At 32.2% G+C, this 24,843-nt stretch overlaps 2 protein-coding genes across 2 annotated transcripts; one reads left to right on the forward strand and one right to left on the reverse strand.

The window, feature by feature from the left end:
- The first annotated feature begins 393 nt into the window (after window positions 1–393).
- Window positions 394–894, forward strand: LOC130899607 (uncharacterized). Its single transcript, XM_057809668.1, has one exon. The coding sequence runs from the start codon at window positions 394–396 to the stop codon at window positions 892–894; it is 501 nt and encodes a 166-aa protein (XP_057665651.1).
- Window positions 895–11,519: 10,625 nt separating this feature from the next.
- On the reverse strand, window positions 11,520–14,047 carry LOC130899558 (uncharacterized). The gene is made up of 6 exons (XM_057809574.1): window positions 13,547–14,047; window positions 12,987–13,190; window positions 12,590–12,898; window positions 12,208–12,500; window positions 11,955–12,126; window positions 11,520–11,852 (listed from the first exon to the last, which is right to left on the reverse strand). The coding sequence occupies exons 1-6, from the start codon at window positions 13,827–13,829 to the stop codon at window positions 11,680–11,682; spliced, it is 1,434 nt and encodes a 477-aa protein (XP_057665557.1). The 5' UTR covers window positions 13,830–14,047; the 3' UTR covers window positions 11,520–11,679.
- Window positions 14,048–24,843: the final 10,796 nt, after the last annotated feature.

Genomic DNA, 24,843 nt, shown 5'->3' on the forward strand with positions numbered 1-24,843 from the left:
TTCGATAAATCCGCCAAACTGGATATTCTCTTAGGCGCAGGTGTCTTTTGGGATATTTTAGCGGATGGGCAATTTAAGCTCGGCGACGGTAAACCGATACTTCAGAAAACATTATTTGGATGGGTCATATCGGGACCCATATATCAAAATTATTCAATTCAAAATAACGGTAGTAATACCATATCATGTAATTTAATCACAACTACGCTTGAAAACGCAATTGAGAAATTTTGGAAAATCGAGGAATACCAAGACGATAACAAAACCAAACGGACGATTGAAGAAAAACAATGCGAAGAACATTTCCTAAAAACAATTCAGCGGACCGAAACTGGCAGATTTCGTGCGACGTTGCCAGTTCGCGAAGGTGTAGGCGATTTGGGGAATTCGAAGATGAATGCGATTAAAAGGTTTCACAAATTAGAAAGTAAACTGATCAATGACACAGTCATACGTCAACAATATTCGGAGTTCATGAGGGAATATGAAAAACTCGGGCACATGACCAAGGTGCCGACGTGGGCAACGGAAGTGGATGGAAAGGGAGTTTTTTACCTACCACATCATGGTGTCGTGAAGGATAGTGCAACCACTAAACTACGAGTGGTGTTCGATGCATCCGCCAAAACAGGAAACGGTATTTCGTTGAATAATACGCTCATGGTGGGTCCTACAATACAGGAAGATCTTTTTGCTATCATCATTCGTTTTAGACAACACAATGTAGCAATGGTAGCGGACATAGAGAAGATGTACCGACAGGTGGAAATTGTAGAAGAGCAACGTGATTTACAGCGAATTATGTGGCGTTCGGATCCAAACCTGCCTCTAGAAGTCTACACATTAAACACCGTAACATACGGCACAGCTCCAGCTTCATTCATTGCTATATGATGCTTGCACCAACTCGCTTTAGAAAACAGTAAAAAGTACCCAGTAGTATCACAAGTAATAACTCGCGATTTTCATGTTGATGACCTCATCACTGGTACAGACACCATTGAAAATGCACAAATTTTGAGGCAAAACATCACCAACATTTTAGAAAGTGGATCCTTTCCTCTTCGGAAGTGGAAAACTAACAAACCAAACATTTTCAACGATATTAACAACATTTCAGATCTACCAGATCATTATCTATCAACCGATGACCAATCAAAAACTTTAGGGCTTGTCTAGAACTCTCAATCAGACACGCTACATTTCAGCACAGATTCAATACAAATTGAAAATAACAATTTCACAAAACGCGAAATACTCTCCGTAATTGCTCAGTTATTCGATCCATTGGGCTTGGTCGGTCCAGTAATTGTTAAAACCAAAGTTATCATGCAAAAACTTTGGCAGCACAAAGTAGATTGGGATCAAATTGCTCCTTCACCAATAATTTCAGAGTTTATTCATTTACAAAAGGAATTACCTATTTTGGCTACAATTAAAATTCCTAGACAAATAACAGTTCCCAAAGCCAATGTTATTGAAATTCACACTTTCAGCGATGCATCTACTATCGCGTATGGTGCGTGTTCATACCTACGAACTGTAGATAACTCCGGACAATGCTCTGTACGTTTAATTTGTGCTAAATCAAGAGTAGCACCTTTAAAGGTTGTCACGTTGCCACGCTTGGAGCTAAACGCAGCTTTATTAGCAACGAATCTGACAGCTAAGCTCATGGAGGCTTTTACTTGTCGTATATCTAACATTTTTTATTATACTGATTCAACCATCGTTTTATCGTGGTTAAATACGGAACCCGCACTTTTAAAAACATTTGTAGCAAACCGCGTAGCGGACATACAAGGAAAATCCAAAATCGAAAATTGGCAACATGTAAAATCCGAACATAACGCGGCTGACATCATCTCGAGAAGATCACTACCCAGTCAGCTGCTCGAATGCGACATGTGGTGGAACGGGCCATTCTTTCTAAGCAATCCTAATCAACCGGTCACGAATAATAATTTTTTACCACTCAATGAATTACCAGAGGTAAAAAATTCCGCGTTAACACAAAATGTAATTATAGCTGATAGTACGATATTCGAGAGATATTCTAATTTCGACAAATTAAACAGAATCATAGCGTGGATTTTACGATTTAAAGGTAACACATTACGTGCAAAACATGATAGAATATACGGTACAAAACTCACAGTGCACGAATTAAAACTGGCAAAACAAAGTATTATAAGGGCAACGCAATCAGTGCATTTTACGGAAGAAATAAAATGTTTAATTAAAAATAAACCGCTAAACGCTCATTCAAAATTGTTATCTTTAAACCCATTTTTAGATAGCGATCATTTATTGCGGGTAGGGGGGAGAATTGTCAATTCAAACTTTTCATTTGACAAAAAATTCCCTTACGTCCTACCTCATAATGATCACGTCACGCGCCTTCTAATCGAAAGAGAGCATACATTATTATTACACGCTGGTGCTCAAGCAACTTTGGCCTCTTTCTGAAACAACTTTTGGCTATTGCGGGGTAAACAAATTGTCAAAAAGATTTTGCATCAATGTATAACTTGCTTTCAAGTAAAGCCTCGCTCTTACAATGGAAAAATGGGAAACTTACCTAGCGTACGCTTCGCACAAGCTAGACCGTTTTTAAGCAGTGGCGTCGATTACGCGGGGCCATTTTCGGTCAAGGAAGTTAAGCACAGAAATAGAAAATTTATAAAGGCATATTTGTGTATTTTTATTTGCATGACTACCAAGGCTGTGCATGTAGAGGTAGCAACTGATTTAACTGCAAATTCGTTTCTAAACGTCCTCAAAAGATTTGTTTCACGGCGCGGTCTATGCAGTGATATATATTCTGACAATGGGGGATGTTTCGTTGGAGCAAACAATGATTTGCGATTGTTCCTAAAAACATTAGAACAAGACAATTCATTTTCTACATTTTGTGACACACAAGGAATTCGGTGGCATTTTAACCCTGCGAACAGCCCGCATATGGGTGGTTTGTGGGAATCGGCTGTGAAATCGGCCAAATATCATCTAAAAAGAGTGATGGGTCAAAACTGCTTGTCTTTGGAAGATTTTACCACCCTATGCATTCAGGTGGAGGCCACTCTTAATTCTAGACCTCTCATCCCATTAACCGATGATCCCAACGACCTTTGTCCTTTAACTCCCAGTCACTTTTTAATTGGCGACGTGTTGAAGGCCATACCTCAATCAAACGTTCAGCAAATACCAGTTAACAGGCTATCAACGTATCATGCACTGCAGCAAATGTATCAACATTATTGGCGACGTTGGTCTTCCGAATACGTCTCAACTTTGCAGCAACGTGTAAAGTGGAAAACTGCAAGTAAAGAACTTCTGAATATAGGAGCTCTCGCCTTATTGAAGGATAAGAATTCGCCGCCATTGTGTTGGGCTTTAGCTCGCATTGTTAAGCTGCATCCAGGCAGCGATGGCATCACTAGAGTAGTTACCCTCCGTGCGAAGAATGGAATCCTGAAGAGGGCGGTGTCAGAAATTTGCGTCCTACCCATAGACGTTTAAAAAGTGTTTCTTAGTGATTGACATTTATTTTGACATTTTACTTTTAAGTTATTTGAAAACACATATAAATTTCATAATTTTTTATATTATTTGTCGTTTGAAAGTCGAGCCTTTCAAGGAGGCCGGTATGTTTAACCATTTAATGTATATATTTAAATTATGTTGAGTGCGCTACTGAACTTGGCACATGCGCCTACCTAGAGTAACCGGGCTTGCGCAGAAGAAGACAGACATCAATCATCAAGGAGCCACGAGGCCAACAGCGTTTTTTGTTCAGGCTCACAAAGCATTTGTACAATAAAGTGAAAATCGAAACAAATCGTTTTATTGTGCTTCTCACATTGTATACAGTCCACTTTAAACATTTTCAATCAAGATATCCAACCATGTACAACTGAAAACAATCTACTTCCCGAAGAAAAGAAAAATAAATTAATGGAAGATTTGAGGATTTTCGTCCGATTGCAAGTGAGTAGGGCCAGAAAATATTACAAATCTGATATCGATTGCTTCCAGAAAATGGAACCATACGTTTCTGACGAAATAGAAATGACCAGAGGTTATAATCGTATAATTATAAAAAATGAATCGAACTTCAATTTACGGAAGATATCACCAAGAAGATTCATTCGAATTTTTAGAACTCTGTACCTGGCAGTGAGAAGGCGGGAGTATAATTTTATAATTCGTTTTTATGTTATTTATTATTTAATTTGACGAAGCTCTGTGAAAGATACATAATGCTGACAATTTGAACATTTGAAAATATTTGAAAAATTGTAATACTTTTTATAAATGTACCAATTATCAGTCATTATATTTGATCGACAAGAATAATGAAAAGATCCTTAAGAATATTGTCACTCAGTTATAATCGATATAAATGTAAGTCACGACACCATACTCTTGATGTATATTTAGTATGTTTGAGATAAATGCATAAAAGCAGTAATTGGTTTATCACATATTTATTTATTATACTTATTATTATTTAAAGTTAATATGATAAATTGAGCTCCTGAAAGCTCCGAAACAATGATACAAAGATTATAACGGACACCGATGGGAAATAAAAAACTGTTTAATAGTATTAAATTTACCAAAAGGTGTATAACAGAAAATTTTAAACGTTAAACATATTATTGAGAAACTATATGTACCTAGATAATTAGAAATATAATATTTTTAAACTAAGTAAATATTAATTTTTGTTTTCTGTCCAGTCTGTTCAGACACCACCCTGATATTTCAAGTATATTTAAGGAGTAATCTTCAGTATTTCTAAATTACTAAATAACAGTGTAAGGGACAGTCGCGCGCAACAAAAGTGAGGCGAACATCTGTATTTCAGTTAAAAGTGTCTCTACGTCGTCTCATGTCTTTAGCTACACAACGCTCATTTACACTATAGAGCGGTATCTCTTTCCGAACTTTCGTTGTGCAGTCGATGAAAATATTCGTCGGCCGTACATTACCACCTTAATTAGCATGCAGCAAAATACAGTCGGTGAAAATTCATGTCGAAGTATCAGAAAAATCCTCATACCACGTAGAAAAGTGATAATTGAACCGAAAATTCCTTTGATACATTTTGCGAAAATCACCTGAAAATGATTTTACTTAGAATCATTTGTATTAGGTCCAATTATTTTTATTTTATATTATTTTCTTGTTGGCAATAAAATATTCAATATACAACGATTTTATTTTGATCCTTTCCTTCCTTAGTCCTTACATTTTCCCACTATGTATATACTTGATACGTGAAATACAACATGGATGTTGGGAATTTTGGAAGTTTTAAATTTTCTAGGACAATCATGTTGATAAGTGGAATGGGAACATCGGAATATTTTTCAAAAAGAACGTTGTGAGAAGGGGACAGTTATTTATCTTTCGGGATTTGAGGAGGAACAGTTTGAAGATTTCTTCTAAATCCATGTCAAAAATAATTTGATCTGTGGTTTTTCGAATTCCAGTTGTACAACTGAATTATCTGGGAAAAGAACTAGTGATCTCTTAGAGAAATGGTGAATGTAGAAAAACCGGGGTTCAATGGGAGAGAATCGGAATTGTTCGGTTGTAGTTTTGAGATGTTGAGTATGTTGAGAAAGGTAATACTTTATAAAAAAAATTAATTTGTACCTATTTTATCAGTGGCCTCATTTAGTATTTTAGTATAATAAAAATGATATTGTAAAAAAAAGGAGCAAAAGAATATTTTTCGTAACCTTAGCGAGTTGAGAAATGGAAGAATAAATGTTCTAAAAAACTATGTGGATTCTGATTGAAATTAAACAAATATAAAAATACAAACATAGAAAAATAACATAAAAATTAAGAGAGTAGTGGCGGCTTATAGGGTGGTTTCGGGTAGATAATTGAGTAGAAGTTGTTGTATATCAGTTTTTTTTAAAGTAGGGTGAAGAATTGTTCTGGATCTAGAGGATGATCTAATTAATCTAGAGTTATGTAACTTTGCACATCATACAAGGAATGTACTTTTGCTGTTTGTGGGAGAGTTTCGGCCCATTCTTTATAAAGCAGCTCTCTGAAATTGTTTTTACGTGAAAATGAACCTTCTACATTGCTTTATGGCACCCTCTTCTATTCCTTGCAAACACCAACCCGGAGAAGATGTTTTGGATCGAATAGAGATCACTCTTCCTCTTCGGAATAGCAATGTTAACAGATCTCGTTAGGCTCGCGCAGGCGTATGATCTTAGTTTGATATTAGTTGTTTTCGTCGTCCTCGACCCTAAGACTATAGCGCCCATATGTTCTTCTCTCCTCCTATCCTTCCTAGTTAGAAGTTACTGCCCAAACTGATCTTTTTTTGTTTTTAGATCCCATTTTGTTGTATAGCATCTTCGAATATAAAAAAATGTATTTGAAGAAAAACATGATAGACACTCTCATCCAATTTTTTGAATATCTCACGGAAGCAAGAAGCTTTATGAATTTTTCTAAACTGCGGCCAAACTTTCAGTATTCTTAGTAGAACTGCGTCTCCCTAACAAATAAATAACTAGAATGAGGCGTTTTGTTTGATCTTTGTCCTTGTTTTATTTCAAATATGTTACATAATTTATTATCTAATATTAACAAAATGTTCTATTCTATTTTGTTAACTTCCCTTTTCAACGTTTCTGTCGTTGGTACAGATTCATCTAGTTTATTTAATCCTGTTATTTTCTCTTCTTCATTTTCAATGCCTTTTATATGCCATTTTCAAAACTAGGTATCTACTTGTATTTTAACTTTATTGTCTCCTCAGTAACTTCCCAATTTGTTCTCATTTTTTCTCTTTCATCACACAGGTCTTTTGCATGTTACAACGACGTTAACTTTATCTTCCCCATATCACTTCAATTTTTGCTGTCTATGTAATCAATTTATAATTTTCATTTTATATCCAATTTTTATTCACTTAATTTCTCAAGTTCTACAGCATATACGATACTGTCGGTAAGTTTTTCGTTAGTCTAACCAAATTTCAATTAAACGAAGGTCTATCTTCAAAGTTGACTTGAACGAAATCGCCAATTTTAAAGTCACAGCAAGTTTGCTCCACTTTGGTCCGCGGTGGAATTGTTTAATATAATCAATAGATCATTAATGCGGAAATAACTGTTGTTTGAGTAGTTTTTTGAATTAATAAGAACTGATTGAATGTCTTGACAAGCGTCGATCAACCGTAAGATTTTGAGGAAACCGAACATAGGAAATACAGTGCTGCCATTTAAACTCTATGTTAAATTTGGGTCAGCTATTGAGCACTGCCGACTTTCGACCCTTTCGGACCTTGTTTGTAATTGCAACAGTAGTTAAAAGCAGGTACACCGAAGGTCCGAAAAGGGTCGGGCGTTGGGGGACTACTGGATTCACCAGTAGGGGTAGCTGACCCAAATTCAACATAAAGCTTAAATGGCAGCATGATGTTTCCTATGTTCTGTTTCCTCAAAATCTTACAGTAAACTATTCGTTGTCTATTTCAATGAAATGATTACTTACACTTTTTTTCCATTCTTCTGAGTTAATCTTAGAAAACTCAAATTCAACCAATTTCAATTGAGAAACAGATTTTTCATCCCATGTTATAGAGTGAAAATCTGGAAAAGAACTTATTTTAAATTTTTTTTCATAGGCTACCACTGAAAAACAATAAATGAATGCAGCAGCTCGTTTAGATCGTCAGAGCACGCCTTCATTGTAATGGCGACGATGGCGGGGCGTAAAACAGGGCGTGCCTTTAATGGTGCAGGGGAGAGGGAGCAAATATTTCTAAGTACGGCCATGATGAAATTTTTGAAGATGTCTTCCGGATCGGAGGTCTATACCGCGTAGGCTATACGTACGTAAATGTTTTGGTTGGAATTTTAGCTTTGCCCAAGAAATTTTTTAATAAAACACTTTAAAGAATTTCGACAGTTAATAATAGATAATACCTAGTACCTAATAATAAAATGGCTTATCTTGGCTCTACCAGCACACAATTTGTACTGGTGACTGTTGACTGAAAAAAATAAAGTAGTTGAAAATGATAGTTAAATTATTAACAATCAATACGCCCTGCAATTTTACAGAAAAAATATTGTGAAATTGATTTTCAGTCTTTTTTTACTTTTTTTGCACATTGGCCTTATCAAGGCTAGAGGTTCTAAATAAGGCCGATAATAAAAAGCACGTTTGGTGTTTATTTAAGTTGAAAAATAAAATAAAACTGATTGCAAATAAAAGTTCAATTAATTCTACCTGTATTTTGAAAATCAAACAATATAATTTTGAATCATGTCAAACGAAATTTTCGGTGGGTTTGAATTGTATTAATTCTTGCAACTAACCTCACCTAACCTATAAATTTCAACTTCACCTAAGTATAACCTAATCTATAAAATTTATTGTCATTCATATTCTAACCAATAAATATTCAGCTACACTCATAATAGAGCTAGCTATATAATTTATTTAAATTATTCAGGTCTTTTTTATCATTTATAGCTTTTTCGTTCTTATGAATTTGCACTATTTCTAAAAATTCCTTTTTTGTGTATTAGATTCCGTTTCAAGAATTTTCTTGATACTGTGATGTCTGTCCTATGTAGACAGCGTCCAAATTAGTACAAGTCACTTGATATATAATATTATTTCTTTTGGTTTTTGGTGTTTTAGATTTCGATTAAGTGAAATAAGTATTTGCATGAAGTAATTCGTTCTTTAAGACTTTTACCTACTAATATCATATTTATTGAAATATAGATAATTGTGGGGAGAGTCCTCATACTTATGGTTAGGTTGTAGGTAGATCTGTCAGCCACACTCTGTTCTTATGTTATTGTCAATTTTATATAATGTGACATGAAAAAAATTGATTTTATTTTTTTATTCGATTTCGATTGTGATTTGAAATTTTTTATGATAAGAATTTCATTTATTTTCAATTTGATTCTTTGGTACAACAGTAATGCAATCATGTATATATCGGAAAAATAATGAAATATTTATATGAAGTTTGCTTAGGACAGTTTTTACCAATTGTGCTATAACACTTGAAATGTAAGCCCCCATAGCACAACCATTAATTTGTTTGTATATTTCATTTTCATATTTGAAATATGTGGTTGTAAGTGTGAGTTCTATAGCTTCTATAAATTCTTTTTGAGTTATTTCTGTATATTCTTTAATGCTGTCCCATTTTTTTATTAATATATCTTTCAAAATAGAAATAGGAATATTTGTTTATGAAGAAACCATATCTAACGAAATAAATACATATTCATTAGGAATTTTTATAATTTTAATTTCCTCTTTGGAATCCCATGTGTTTTCGATATGGTATTTTATATACCTATTTATATTTTTTTCAATATATTATTCAAATAATTAGATAATGAGGTAAGAGGAATTTGAATACTTGAAAAAATCGGTCGAAGGGGAATGTCAGGCTTGTGCAGCTTTGGTAAACCATATATTTCAGGGGGAAGGCTTTGTGAATTTTCATTTTTTTTTGCACCTGATGGCGAAATAAAAAGTTGTTTTTCCATTTTATATGGTATATTATTTTGATTTAAAAATATAGAGAATAGAAATTGAATTTAAAATGTAGAAATTTCAAATAATTATAAATGGTTTATAGTTTATCAAAGCTGCACAAGCCTAACATTCCCCTTTGTCCTTTCCCCTTTGACCGATTGTTCCAAGTAATCAAACTCCACTCCCGCCATTATCTAATTATTTGAAAGATATTTTGAAAAAAATTTATATCAAAACAAATACTACCTATATAGGTACAAAGAACAGTGAGAAAATGTAAGGACTAAGAAAGGAAAGGATCAAAATAAAGTCGATGTATATTAAATATTTTATTGCCAACAAGAAAATAATATAAAATAAACACAATTGGACATACTTAATTTAAATTATTCTAAGAATAATCATTATCAGGTGATTTTCTTTTAATTATCACTTTTCTACGTGGTAGGTATGACGATTTTTCTAGTACTACGACATGTATTTTCACCACTGTATTTTACTGCATGCTAATTAAATTATAGGTACTCTTTTATCATTATTTCAGAGCTTTAAGAAACTTAATATCCTAAGTATCATATTAACTTTAACTATAATAATATAATAAATAAATAAATATGTAATAAATCGAATACGGTTTTTATGTTTTGATCTTATATATATACTAAATAAGTACCAAATATAATGTTGATTGATAATTGGTAAATTTATAAAAAGTACCCATTAAAATCTTTTGATTATTCAAATAAGACAAAATAATAACTGCGTCAAATTGAATAATAAATGACATTAAAACGAATTAAAAAATTATACTCCCGCCTTGTCCCTCCAAAGAACAGAGTTCTAAAAATTCGAATGAATCTTCTTGGTGATATCTGCCGTAAATTGAAGTTCGATTCATTTTTTATAATTATACGATTATAATCTCTGGTCATTTCTATTTCAAAATAAGTTTTCGTCAGAAACGTATGGTTCCATTTTCTGGAACCAATCGATATTAGATTTGTAATATTTTCTGGCCCTACTCACTTGCATTCGGACGAAAATCCTCAGATCTTCCATTATTTTATTTTTCTTTTCTTCGGGCAGTAGATTGTTTTCAGTTGTACATATCGGTGAAGAATCGGACTTCTGATGATGCTGGTCATCGTCGCTATACGGATACAAATTCGTTTTACGGAAAGTACAATTAAAAAAATGTGTTGAAACCTATCGATTACATGCAGTTAGTAACAAAATTTCAATTCCAGGAACATGGAAAAATATGTAGTAAAAAACAGAAAAAATCGAAACATGGAACTCAAATACAACCAATTATTGAAATATTTAGGAGGCAGAAAATGAGTATATCAATTCAAATAATTGACATAAGGGGGAAAAACTGAACAATAAATGATGAAAACATTAATAATAACAAGACAAATAGTGCGGGATGCAGATTTAGTAAAATTCAACAGGATATTGTGATAGTGAAAAATTAGGACAGTATATAGGTCGCGGTGGATGAAGTTGGTACGTTTGCCGTCAGAATTTGGTAATAATAGAATTTTAAAAAAATATCAACAATTTATTATAACAAAACCAAAAGTATGCACGTTCAAATTTTGTCTTGCTCCAGAATAGTACATTTTATATCCTCTCATATATCATCCAATCTTTTGGCTTTGTTATAATAAATTTTTCTATTCAACTGAATTATTAGAATTTTGGGAGGGGTTCAGCTAGGGCCCTCACGAGGCTAGCCACACTGCCTCGTGGGGACCTCATGATGCTGCCTCATAGGGCGCACAAAGGGTATATAACGCCTTGCCTCATTCGTGCATCATTATGTATACCGCATGTGGACCTCATAAGGAAAATTAACTGTTACCCTATTTGAAAATTTTCAGGGAAATTAACCGAATTTCATTGGCAACATTAAAAATAATGTATTTTAAAATATATATAGATATATCAATTACAAACAATACATTCATAGTCATTACAATCTTAAAATACAATAAGTAATAAAGAACTATTTTTTAAATCAAACTTTCAGAATACAATATAATGCACGGGATAAACTACATAATGTATATTTTACTTTATATAAAAAAGTTACGCAATTAAGAATACTAATCTGAAATACTAGTCTAAATGCTCATTGTCTATTTCACTATTAGCTTCAGCAGGTTTCTTGGAACGAGCAGTTCGTCCACCGTCCCAGTCTTTACAATTATGTAGAGCTGAAGCCATAGCATCAAGAATATTTTGGTCTGGGACATCTTCGCCTGGTTTCGAAAAAACTTTTCTGAGCGTCGCTAAAAAGAAAACATTAATTTAGGACAATTATAAATATTAAATACAATATTTATTAATTATTTGTATTCATTTTGTGAAACTTGAACATTAATTTCACTAACCTTTTATAACTTTAAAAAGACATGTATCCTTGAATACATGTGATTTTTTTTTTGAAGTCTTAACTGGAGCGAACATGAGACCTACATCGCGAGATATACAATATCTTAATAATTCGCCAAAATTCCTAGTTATGGGTAAGCGTCTATTGACTTTTTGAAGTAATTTCCGAACCTAAACGTATAATTCAATATTCGGTAAGTATTCAAATCGTTAATATTATAATAAAAACTTTTTTTAAACATGAATACTTACGAATTTTTTTTGAAAATTCTTATCTTTTTCAAGTTTTTCATCGAACTGATCAAAATCTATTTTTGTTTTACATGGAAGTTTTATTTCAGCATTTTCATCATCACTATCGACTTCAATATCTGTGTTATTGATATTATTCTTTGTTAATTGATGCTGAATCTCAATAATTTTTCCACTTAACTGTCCAATTTGTAAAGATAATGAATTATATTGACTATTGAGTTTAGTGAATTTCTCCGATATTTCATTTGAAAAAGTCTTAAAGCGGGCATCAATCATACGATATAACTTTTCTGTAACATAAGAAAAGAATATACTTCGTTTCCCAAATGTTGATAATTATAATTAATAATGCGGTTTCTATTCATCTTTCAATACCTACCAAATTGGTCACCTTCGATTTTTTCAATTGAATGTTGGTTTGTTGACGAGCATAATAATACTGGTTGACAATTCTTATCTAGCTTTTCCATTACATTAGGTGTTTGTGGATTATTTTCATCAATTTTTAAATTCGAATCAGATGTACTGGACGAAGATATGCGAGATCTTTTGATATTTTTTCTGGTAATGATTTTCTTTTTTTTTGATCTAGATGCATCGTAACAATGTTCTTCGTCTGAGTCTGTGGAAGAATAATATCTATCTTGTTTATCTTCTTCTGTTGGTAACTTTTGCGATGATGGCTGAGCTAAAAATTTAAAATATATCATCACCTTTTCGTACTTACAAATATATGTTTTCCAAGTAACAAAATCTATATTTTCATCATAAATTACCTCTATTCACACGTGTTTTTTCACCTAAATCGATGTTGATTTCATTTAACATCTTCAAAGATTCATCTCTGAATGTTTTTCTATTTTTAAAAAAATGCACATCATTAGCAGCCTTTACTTTAGCTGTCTCTTCATTTTGTGTAGAATAAGCAAATGGCTTATATTCCAATTGGATAGCCAATTCATTAGCTTCTTCAAACGTTCCTGAATATTAGAATAATGTACTTAATAAAAAAAATCAATAAAAAATGATAACTGAAAAAAATAGAATTTTAGAACAAAGGAGTTTTTTTGTAATTGTTGCGAAAAAGTTTTTTTTCATTTAAATAATAATTACAGTATTGAAAACTATTTTTTATCACTAAAAATAATATAGTAATCATAATATCATGTTAGACATTGACATTAAAAGTTTTTTTAAGCTAGAAATATTTTTTTAATTGAGGTTGTTAGAAAAATGAATCCAACACAAGAAACATACCTTTGTTCTATTTATCTTATTTTCTCAGAGTATATAAATTCGAGATGAAATTAATCAATCGAATAATTTCACAACTTACGAGCTCTTCCTCGGATGTCTACTGAATAAACTGGCCAATCATTTATCGGTTGTTCACAATTCTGTACCATTTTTGATAACGTATCCGATCGCTTTACATCGTATGGTGGAGGCATAAATTTGCACTTGATTGTGTCTGTTTTTTCATCATAAAAAATCCAAGACGATGGCACTATGTCAATATCTTTTTTTTTTTTCTTACCAACAAAAACAACTAGTCTATACTTATAATCTGCAACCACTTCTGATACATCATCATTTGATGTACTATTATCAGTACTCATGGTGATTATTTTTCGAGAATATATCAACTATTTTAATTATATCACTATTTATTAACCTACAATAATTATATGGTTAAGAGTATACACGAACGACTGAACACGATTCAGAAATTAAACTGATTCTTACTGTTGACGCGTAGAAAAGATTTCTATACTGATTACCATCCACTTGAAAATATAAACATAAACAATACTCTTCGTAGAATAGATGTTTGTATAAGATTATGAGACTTAAAGTTTAAAGCCGTCAATACAAACGGCAGATTGTACCATATAAAACATTCTTATTTTTCACTTTTACATATGAAGTAGTGGTATCACATATATTTTTTCTTTATGTTCATCACTTAAATTTAGACAAACCATTTTTTTATCCACATCTATAATTTTACACGTCACAATATTCTCATTATTTGCAGAGACATTAAACATTTGTAGAAATTTAGCATTACATGGATATGTAAAAAGAGGTTTTCTTTTTCTTAGGATTTTACCACACATTTCAATAGTACTTATATCACCACGTGGAGGAATGTATATATCATTTATTTGTAAAATTTTTTGATTTGTCAGTAATATGGTGTTATTTGGCTCTTTTGTAGTTAGTAACACTCCTTTAAATTCAAGCTGTTTTATGGTAGTTCGACCTGATGAATCTGGTTTCAGTTGTCTTTTTATAACAACATTCGGAGGTATACCTGTTGGTTTATTCCAAACGTAAAAAATTTCATTGAATCTCCGACACAACTGTGAAAGAGGATTATTGCCATTTCTAATAAGTTTTTTCATTTTACCTAGAGCATTTTCAAATGGATACGAAGATATTTCATATAGAGGACAATTAAAATATGCTACATCATCGGCTAAATGATAAAGATTATGAACATTTCCTATAACAAATTCAGGTTTATATATAGCTGGTGCTATAGTGACAAATAATGTTAGAAAATGTTTTGCGGATGGCCATTGCACCATAGCTAACTGTTTAGAAAATAGAATTCTGCATGCTACATGTAATAACATGAAATGTTTAAATACTTCATCTTTTAAAACTTTTTTAAAAATGACTGGCCCTGCATATAGCAATAAAAATTGAAATTCGGTGGCTTTGAATTTATGAAATTCTGTTAAAGATCTCGTAGCCCTCTGGAATTCATTAGGCACTTTTATTTTCGATAACATATCAGTCAATAGTGACTTAAACCTGCTACTAAGTTTAAGTTCTCTGACGTCACCGTCTATCCAACATCCCAACAATTTTTTCATTATTCCAAGGAAAAGCAGATGCATGGAATCTAATGGAAATTGCTTGACTAAATCAATTTCCGGGTATATACGAAGTAGAGGTGATACACCTTGATGATGACCTGGAGTAGATTGATTCCTGAAAGACTCATTTGTTCTTAATTCCCCACATATTGGATAAATTCTTCTATTCATGTATTGTTGACCTTTTATTAAGCATCTTTCACACGCCCAGTATCCACCATGACCTACGATGCACTTTAAAAAAGAGCGAGCAGGAGTATCACAAATAAATGCTTTTACAGATACAATGAATTTGCGATTATCTATAATAATTCCTGTTTGCATTAAACTATTGAGTTCTTCTATAAATTTATCTAAATATCTCTGAACACTTTGTGGCTTCTGATCTCCACAATATACAGCAACAGGAAATGGTTTGTAAATGTTTGGATCATGATGGATTTTACAGAGTATTGGCCATAGCTGTTTTTTACTGGACTTAAACAAAGGTAAACCATCAACATTGAAAATCAGTTCTATGTTATTTAGCTCATGAATACTTGGGTTTAATTGAATTCTTATAGTTTTCTCTATGCCAAAGTATACAAACTTGCCAATATTATCAAAAACTTCAATATTATAATTTTCTGACGTAGTATACAAGAAAGTTTTTGCACATCTTGGTAGAGTAGGATAAGATCTTCTTCTTAAAATAGCTAATAATGATTCTAAACGACTATGAGGTATAGGCGGATTCATTAAAGCCCACTTGCGAATGTCTTCTACATCATAAACCGATTGATCAGTATCATCTACTTCTTCATCTATTGCATCATGAGTCTCGTTTTCTAGTTCATCGTCTGAGCTAACATCATGAAATAATAACAAATCGTCAAATTCTTCATGATTAACATCATCTCTATCATGACTTTCTTCATTCATCTCTTCTTCTACCACAGCTGATATTTCATCACTTATTGCTTCTTGCTCATAATTTTGCACTAATTCCAATTCCACTTCAGCATTTGAATTGGAAGCACTATGATCTTCTAGATTGGAATTCAAACTATTATCACTTGCTGTATTGTTGAATGACTCATTAATATCTGGTAATTGATTCTCAATGTTTTCTAAAACGTCTTCATTGCCAGAAGGCATCAAATTTTCTTGGTTGGAATTTGCTGACAGTAATTCTTGTCGAATTCGCCTGAATCTTTCTGCTCTCAAACGCCTAAGCTCGCGTTGTCTAAAATAATTATTCATGATGTTATGTCAATATTTACTTCAATAAATAATAATTTTCAACAATAATCAAACTGAAATTATTTACACTGGTAAAGATTAATGTAAATTTGTAACTGCTTATGAAAATATATATTTGTCTATATGTACTATGTACACTATGTGTACCTGAGCATGCGCAATACGATGTACATAAACGATATACTTTATGCAATACGTTCTAAAATATTGCAATTTCGTAAGGTAAATCCGATAAGACAACGATTAACAATTATTACAATTCATGAACAATTGTACTATTAACAATTAGTAGTAGTAGTAGTAGTAGTAAAGTAACAATTGTGACAAGTTTAATTTTACCAAAAATAGTATATTTGATATTTGTCAAATCGAGCCCTCATGGGGTAGACGAGGGGATTGCCCATCTCTTTAAAATACCATATATGTGTTAGGTTTACCCTATAATATCCTTATGGGAAACTCATACGGCATACCTCACTTCAATATTTATAATTTTTTCCGTGAGGTGCTCATGAGGAAGTTGCGGGGAAATCCCTCAATCGGCATGCCCCCCATTTGCCACATGAGGCCCACACGCTATATAAGGCATGCCCCCTCATAAATTCTAGTCGGTTCCATTTTCTGGAACCAATCGATATTAGATTTGTAATATTTTCTGGCCCTACTCACTTGCATTCGGACGAAAATCCTCAGATCTTCCATTATTTTATTTTTCTTTTCTTCGGGCAGTAGATTGTTTTCAGTTGTACATATCGGTGAAGAATCGGACTTCTGATGATGCTGGTCATCGTCGCTATACGGATACAAATTCGTTTTACGGAAAGTACAATTAAAAAAATGTGTTGAAACCTATCGATTACATGCAGTTAGTAACAAAATTTCAATTCCAGGAACATGGAAAAATATGTAGTAAAAAACAGAAAAAATCGAAACATGGAACTCAAATACAACCAATTATTGAAATATTTAGGAGGCAGAAAATGAGTATATCAATTCAAATAATTGACATAAGGGGGAAAAACTGAACAATAAATGATGAAAACATTAATAATAACAAGACAAATAGTGCGGGATGCAGATTTAGTAAAATTCAACAGGATATTGTGATAGTGAAAAATTAGGACAGTATATAGGTCGCGGTGGATGAAGTTGGTACGTTTGCCGTCAGAATTTGGTAATAATAGAATTTTAAAAAAATATCAACAATTTATTATAACAAAACCAAAAGTATGCACGTTCAAATTTTGTCTTGCTCCAGAATAGTACATTTTATATCCTCTCATATATCATCCAATCTTTTGGCTTTGTTATAATAAATTTTTCTATTCAACTGAATTATTAGGCCAAGCAACGGGGCAGCCTGTATATAGGGTTTCCTGACACAAATCTTAACAGGTAGCGAGTGGTGCCAGTCGATAGAGTAAGTTGCCCCCATCAAAACAGTATACTTTTAAACTCGAGAAAATCGCGCGTTTGTTTGTTATTAACAAAAAACTGTAAATTTTCGGACTTTTTTTGGTTTTTTATTTATAAATCCGAAAGATTTATAGGAATCGTTATGATTGTAATATGAAAGTTGTAGAGAATTGGATAACGAAGAAAATGAGCTGTCGCGCGACTTCGTAGCTTGATTAGAAGCTGAGAAAACCCGCAAAAACTGGAAAATTCTCTCTTTTTTTTAAAAATTCATATCTCCGTCAATTTTTGACATGGAGAACCGAAACTTCGCAGAATAATAGAAGAACATATGCGCTTTATGCATGCAAAACCCTGTAACTGTGCGATTATTAGTTTTGCCGTAACGGTTGTTTAAACAAATTAACGCGAAATTTTCCCGAGTCTCCTAGTGACACACGGATCGTTTAAATTCAATTTTGAAAACGGATTTCGAAAGAATGCGACCTCAGCTACACAATGTATATTATGATTTTTCGAAAAAAAAAAAGAAAAACTGTTTCAAATCCGACGTCAAAGATGACCGTTTTTCTTCGCGCGCCGCGAAATAGTCGAAGAGTGGGGGGAGCAGAGGCGGAGGAGAGCAGCGCATATATAGTAATAGCTGCGCGCTGCTTGTAGCATGCCGCCTCATTCGTTTTTAATCTTAGAATTTCTTTGCTATTATTTCATAAATCTCACTGATTTTTTTTACGATTGTTAAATAAAATATATGACGTTCGGATTTTTGATAAATTTTTTCGTAAAATATAATTCCTTACGGTATGAAACACGTCATTGTATTTGAATTATTTCTCATTTCGGAGCATCCAATGATCATCTTCCGCGTCTCTTTTTCGGGTCTTCTCTCTCTGTCTCTCTTTGTCTCTGTCTGTCTTTCTCTCTCTCTCTCTCTCTCTCTCTCTTTCTCTCTCTCTTTCTCTCTCTCTTTCTCTCTCGCTTCCACTCGCATCTTTTATTTATATTTTATTTATAATTTATAAATAACTATGTACAATAGTAAAAATACAGTAAAGTTCATTAAAACAACAGTTTGTGCTTATTATTCCCATTCACCTCCATGACCCATCGAATTTGCGCATTTACACGTTAATTATAACTGCATGCATTAAACAAAAAAATAACAACATCTTTATTACGAAAAATCAATGAGCGAACTCAGATAACTACAAATATACGTGTGCCGCGAGCAGCGCGCAGCTATTACTATATATGCGCTGCTCTCCTCCGCCGCTGCTCCCCCCACTCTTCGACTATTTCGCGGCGCGCGAAGAAAAACGGTCATCTTTGACGTCGGATTTGAAACAGTTTTTCTTTTTTTTTCGAAAAATCAGAATATACATTGTGTAGCTGAGGTTGCATTCTTTCGAAATCCGTTTTCAAAATTGAATTTAAACGATCCGTGTGTCACTAGGAGACTCGGGAAAATTTCGCGTTAATTTGTTTAAACAACCGTTACGGCAAAACTAATAATTGCACAGTTACAGGGTTTTGCATGCATAAAGCGCATATGTTTTTCTATCATTCTGCGAAGTTTCGGCTCTCCACGTCAAAAATTGACGGAGATATGAATTTTTAAAAAAAAGAGAGAATTTTTCAGTTTTTCCGGGTTTTCTCAGCTTCTAATCAAGCTACGAAGTCGCGCGACAGCTCATTTTCTTCGTTATCCAATTCTCTACAACTTTCGTATTACAACCATAACGATTCCTACAAATCTTTCGGATTTATAAATAAAAAACCAAAAAAAGTCCGAAAATTTACAGTTTTTTGTTAATAACAAACAAACGCGCGATTTTCTCGAGTTTAAAAGTATACTGTTTTGATGGGGGCAACTTACTCTATCGATTGGCACCACTCGCTACCTGTTAAGATTTGTGTCACGAAAAAATCCCCGTTGCTTGGCCTATATTACCACCTTTAGACGGCATACGTACCAACCTTGTCCGATACCACCTCTATCATTACGTTATTTTTCACTTTTTAGAGCACTTTTGAAGCTTTATCAAGTATGATTTCAAAAAGTCTTGTAAGTGTATTAGTGAAAAGCTCAATATCAGTATTGAATTTGTAAATTAGCCATGAATATCATTTTCAAACACTAAATAAACTGTTTGAAAGGAAGGCCAATTAGAAAGGTCATGAAACAACCAGACAAAAAATAATAATGGTTAAAATGATGAAAAAATCAAAAAGAAAAATAAAATTTGGAGTATAGTGAGGCGGTGATGGACTCGGTATTGTTAAATATAGCAGTGGAAGACATAATATCTAAGGGAATGTAATGTAATATTCATAATTATCCAAAGAAAACTGATACGTAAAAATTAACATACCTCGAACGACTACTGGGGAAATGCTGTAATTGTCTCTCCTTAGAAATCGTAGGTGTCGAATATCCTATTTGGAGAAGACATCATTTTATTACAAATTGATATGAATTAAGAGCTACACTGGTCAAAATTATACCTATAACACTTTTCACGTTCAATACTCTTTTTCTCACAATATTTAAAAATATATAATTGAAAATATTTTTGATGATTGGGATTAACTTTTACACAAGAATATTTTCAAACTCTACAGGATGAGTAAAAAACAGTAGGAATTTATGTTACAAACAAATACCTTGACGTATTCTCACTGATATGCTATACTGATCTTTATGTTATAAATTTTTCTTATTTTGACCAGTGTTACTTTCAATATTGAAAAATCCTAACAAATTTCCCTTAACTTCAAAATTCGAATGTTTTCATCTATAAAATTTACTCGACAACAAATGGAAAGTTTCCACTTACTCGAAGACATTTGATTACTTGAATTAGTCAATAAATTGGGGTGGTTGTGAGAAAGACCGGAAGAATCTTGATCCGTATTTTGGTTACTGGGCGTTATCGATATCATCATATACTGCTTATTAGGTTCCACTTTGAGAACAGTAACAGGAATTTGTCTTTCAATTACTTTTTCATTCGAAGTCGTCGAAATTTTAGTCTTTTTTGATATCTGATTATTATCCGGGCTCCTCTTCCTCTTAAGATAAATTCCCTGAAATTAAAAGGGAAAAATAATAAGAAAATACAAACTAAATTTTTTATATAATGGTGGAAATTTATATTTTATGATCAAGTTAACTGTCGGATAATTGAGCAACATATTTCTTCAATACTTAGTTCAATTTGACAGGATTTTGAAAATAAAGAAAATATAGTGTTAGGTCACTGAAGCAAATTTTTAGTGTTGATCTGAAATTATGGATATCAATAATAATTTTCCAATAAAATAAAAGAAGTAGGTACCCAAGTTTTTTATGAAAAGTCATTAAATAGTAACACGCTGTAGGATATACATGTTTTTTTTCTAGATAAGACATTATACTTATTGAAATATATTATGAAATATTTAAAGATAGAGTTAAAACTACTTATTTCAAGAATAAATCATTTACGCAATAAAACAATTTTTATTTCTGACCTTGCAACGATCGTAACTATGTGAAGGAGTTTCAGAACCATTTATTGGAAGCCTTTCATAATTTCAAAATACTTCTTGAGTTCTACATTGTTGAACTGATGACGATGCACAGGGACTTCCATCCATTAAGGAGATTTCAGTATTATTGGTGTACGAATTTGTTTTACCGGTTGATTTTTGCTGTTGGTAACCGAGCGTTGTAGTTTTAGAGGCGATTCGATTAATGACGGATTCTATTAGTTCTTTAGATGGTTTTCTAATTTTTGGTAGTACTACAGGGATCGTTATCTTTTCAGAATATTCAAGATCGTTTTTGATTTCTCTTTGAGTACTGTCGGTAAGTTTTATTTTTGTAGGAAATTCTTTTTCTGATGATGAATTATTTATAGCATAAAAATTTGACGATGATTTTTGAGGGCCTGACTGGGAAAAGTCGCTTTTTATATTCGTATCTTCAAGTTCCGTTGTAATATTTTTCGAATATTGCTCATAATTAAGTCCCGAATTGGATAATATGTCGCACACAGTTGTTTTGTCTTTGTAACTAGCTTGTTTTGATATAGAGTCTAATTCCACATTTCTTGAATCTAGAAAATTACAAAAGAAAATCAAAACTAATGTTAACAATACGGTAGAATGAATTGATAATTTTAAGTTTAAATTTTGGAAAAATTGCATAAATTTCGAGAAGTAGATACTGTTTACACTACTTTTATACCAACACTCACAATTACTATGATTGACTGTAAACTGGTTGACCTACAGTCTCTGAAGACGATAACTTATGGAAAAGCGCGTCGTACAGTGAGTGTTGTGAGTGTTGGTGTAGTGGTAGTGTGAGTAGTGAGTTTGGTATGAATATCATCAACAGTTGCAAAAATTTCAGCTCAATTTTGAGAATTATATGCATTTATGAGAATTATGTATACCCACATTACAACTGAATAAAACTTACCAAAATGCTGTATATCAGCTAAGGCAGCAAGCGGATTGATATTGGTTACTTCCTGTTTATGACAAACTTCTTGGAGTTTTTCTACAACATTTTTTTGCGAAGGAAGATATTTTTTCGTCAAATTTCTTGGACAAATTTTGTTATATCGTCTGACTGGAATTTCATAGTTAATCTCTTCTATTGGACAAGTTTGTTTTTCTTTAATTCTTTTGTATAAAACCAATTTCTCCGATATTTTTTTAGATTTACCATTGAATTCACTTGAATTAATATCTTCTTGATTGAATCTCGCACCCGGAATATCCAGTTGTACCTGATATTCACAAATTCTTTGTATCTCCCTAGTGGAATCTATATTATATAATAAATTCGTGACAGGCTCATTGGAAAATTTTAAAAATGGACTCAGCATATCAATAATGGTATCCGAAGACTCGGCGACCGTGAATCCTTTCCACCTGAGTCCCTTGTCTTTTCCACTCACTTCATCACCTCTTTCACTGCAAGATCTATTTACTTCGAGCTCTAAATCCATAAGAGAATTTAGAAACTCGTTTTCTTCCGCAGTTAATGTCATTGTTATTGATGATGGATTACCTAGGCAAACGAAATTCGAATTGAAATTTGTCAGATGTGGTTCATTTGTTGATCTAATATTTTAATGAAGTGAACTCATAGAAAGTGAATAACTATACAGTATGACACAATTATATACAAATACACACTATATAGACAATAAAAATAAAATAAAATTATTGATATTTAAAATAATTCAAAATGAAATAGAAAAATTAGAAATAAAGCTAAAAATTGACAGAATAATCACGAATTGAACTTAAATTGAAACCTTGTACATCTCCAAATTAGAACATTGAATATATTAAGAAAGGTTCGAAACAGAAGTGTTTGGAGAAAAAAAAGTAGTTTGAGTTGAGTTTAGACTATTCCGAGTTGAGATTAGACTATTCTATAAATATTGCAATAATTGAATTATGAAAAATTCCGAAAAAGTGTCTTTAGATTCATCGACAATACATTATGAATATGAGAATTTGTGTGAATGAGTAATTCCAAATAAAAGAAGGATTCATATTAAAATATTGATGAGAAGAAAAAATATTTCAAGATCTTCATAGCTATTGAATATTGTTTATTGTTGGAAATAACAATGGAGTGAATGGACAAGTCGCAAAAATTTTTAACTAATCTCACTTAATTAGAATTCAATTCCAAAGATGTAAAGCTATGCCCAAGGAGATGATTGGCTTACCTTATATTTTCTTAATACGGATGTTTCGTTTTCCTTGAACGTAAAGCTTTTCACATGCAAACAAAATTTATATAAATATATACGTTTTAGCTTTAAAAATTTCAAGTTAATTTAAAAAACCAATAAACACTGAAATATCCACTGATACTTGATCAAGTAACTTGAACAACTAAAACTAATGTTGCTCAAAATATATTTTTATACTAATAGTGAGGTAAGAGCAGGTAATTGAAAGCAAAAGGATTATATATTCACAATTTATTCTTTACTTTTATTACAAATATCTGCAATCTATACCTACATAGTTAATACCAACCGTCATTAAAAATCAATTATGAAACAGAGAGATCAAGTTTTGTAAATATTTATTATATAAACCGGCTACCCGTTAAATGAATCATACTTACCCCATTTTACCTTCTTGTTGTCAGATAGGTAAATTGATAACATTATTGGTATTCAAATTTAATAGTTTCTCTTTTTGGTGGCAAATGGCATTATTGGGTTTTGAAGTGGTTTTTCTTATAAGTACCTTATAGTACTTGGGCTGTATAATTTTGTTGAATTCATTTTTTCAAAACCTGAAATATGTGCATGATTAGGTTATTTAAACCAGTTTTCTTATTAATGCATTGATCATTTTGAGCAATATACGTCTCCATCGTCAAAATTTTGATAGGTTCATAATTAATGGAAACACTTTCATAGAGAACGTGGAAGGCGAGCTTATAGTGCTTTAATATCGATAATATTCAAAATCATTCGTAGCGACTTGAACTAACTTTCTATTGAGCTAATTTGAATTTCAAAGAAACTGTGATGGCTAACGAAATTCAGAAATACTCTTACGAACTGAAATGAACTCAGATTGAGGACAAGGTTCATAGAAATAAGATTATAATTTTACAAAATATAATTAATTAAGAATTAGTTTTCCTATATTTACGTGAATTTACGTGAAAAAAACAATGTGTATATTCGAACAAAGCTCCAGTGTCTTTTCTTTTCCCATAAATTGTAACGTTGCCAAGTTGGAGCCAAAAATATGAAGATTTGACGAAAATTGGTGCACTATAAATGCTGTCTAGTAAACGTTATTAGTGAGAATTAACTAAACTTGTTTGGTAAGTACAAGGGTAAAAGATGGCTGAAATGTCTGAATAGAGTAGAAGTTTCGTTTGGGGTTCGAGATGTTTCTTAGATAAACATTAATTCAGGAGATTTCAATTAGCAAAAGCTCCATTTTTTTAAATGGAACACCCAGTATATTATTTTACCATCTTATAAAATTACTTGATCCCTTCAAATTATGTTTAATACTGTAAACTCTAAAATTGGCCGTTTTTAAG

Source organism: Diorhabda carinulata, chromosome 11 (genome assembly GCF_026250575.1).
Source record: "Diorhabda carinulata isolate Delta chromosome 11, icDioCari1.1, whole genome shotgun sequence".
In the NCBI taxonomy this organism is placed as follows: Eukaryota; Metazoa; Arthropoda; class Insecta; order Coleoptera; family Chrysomelidae; genus Diorhabda; species Diorhabda carinulata.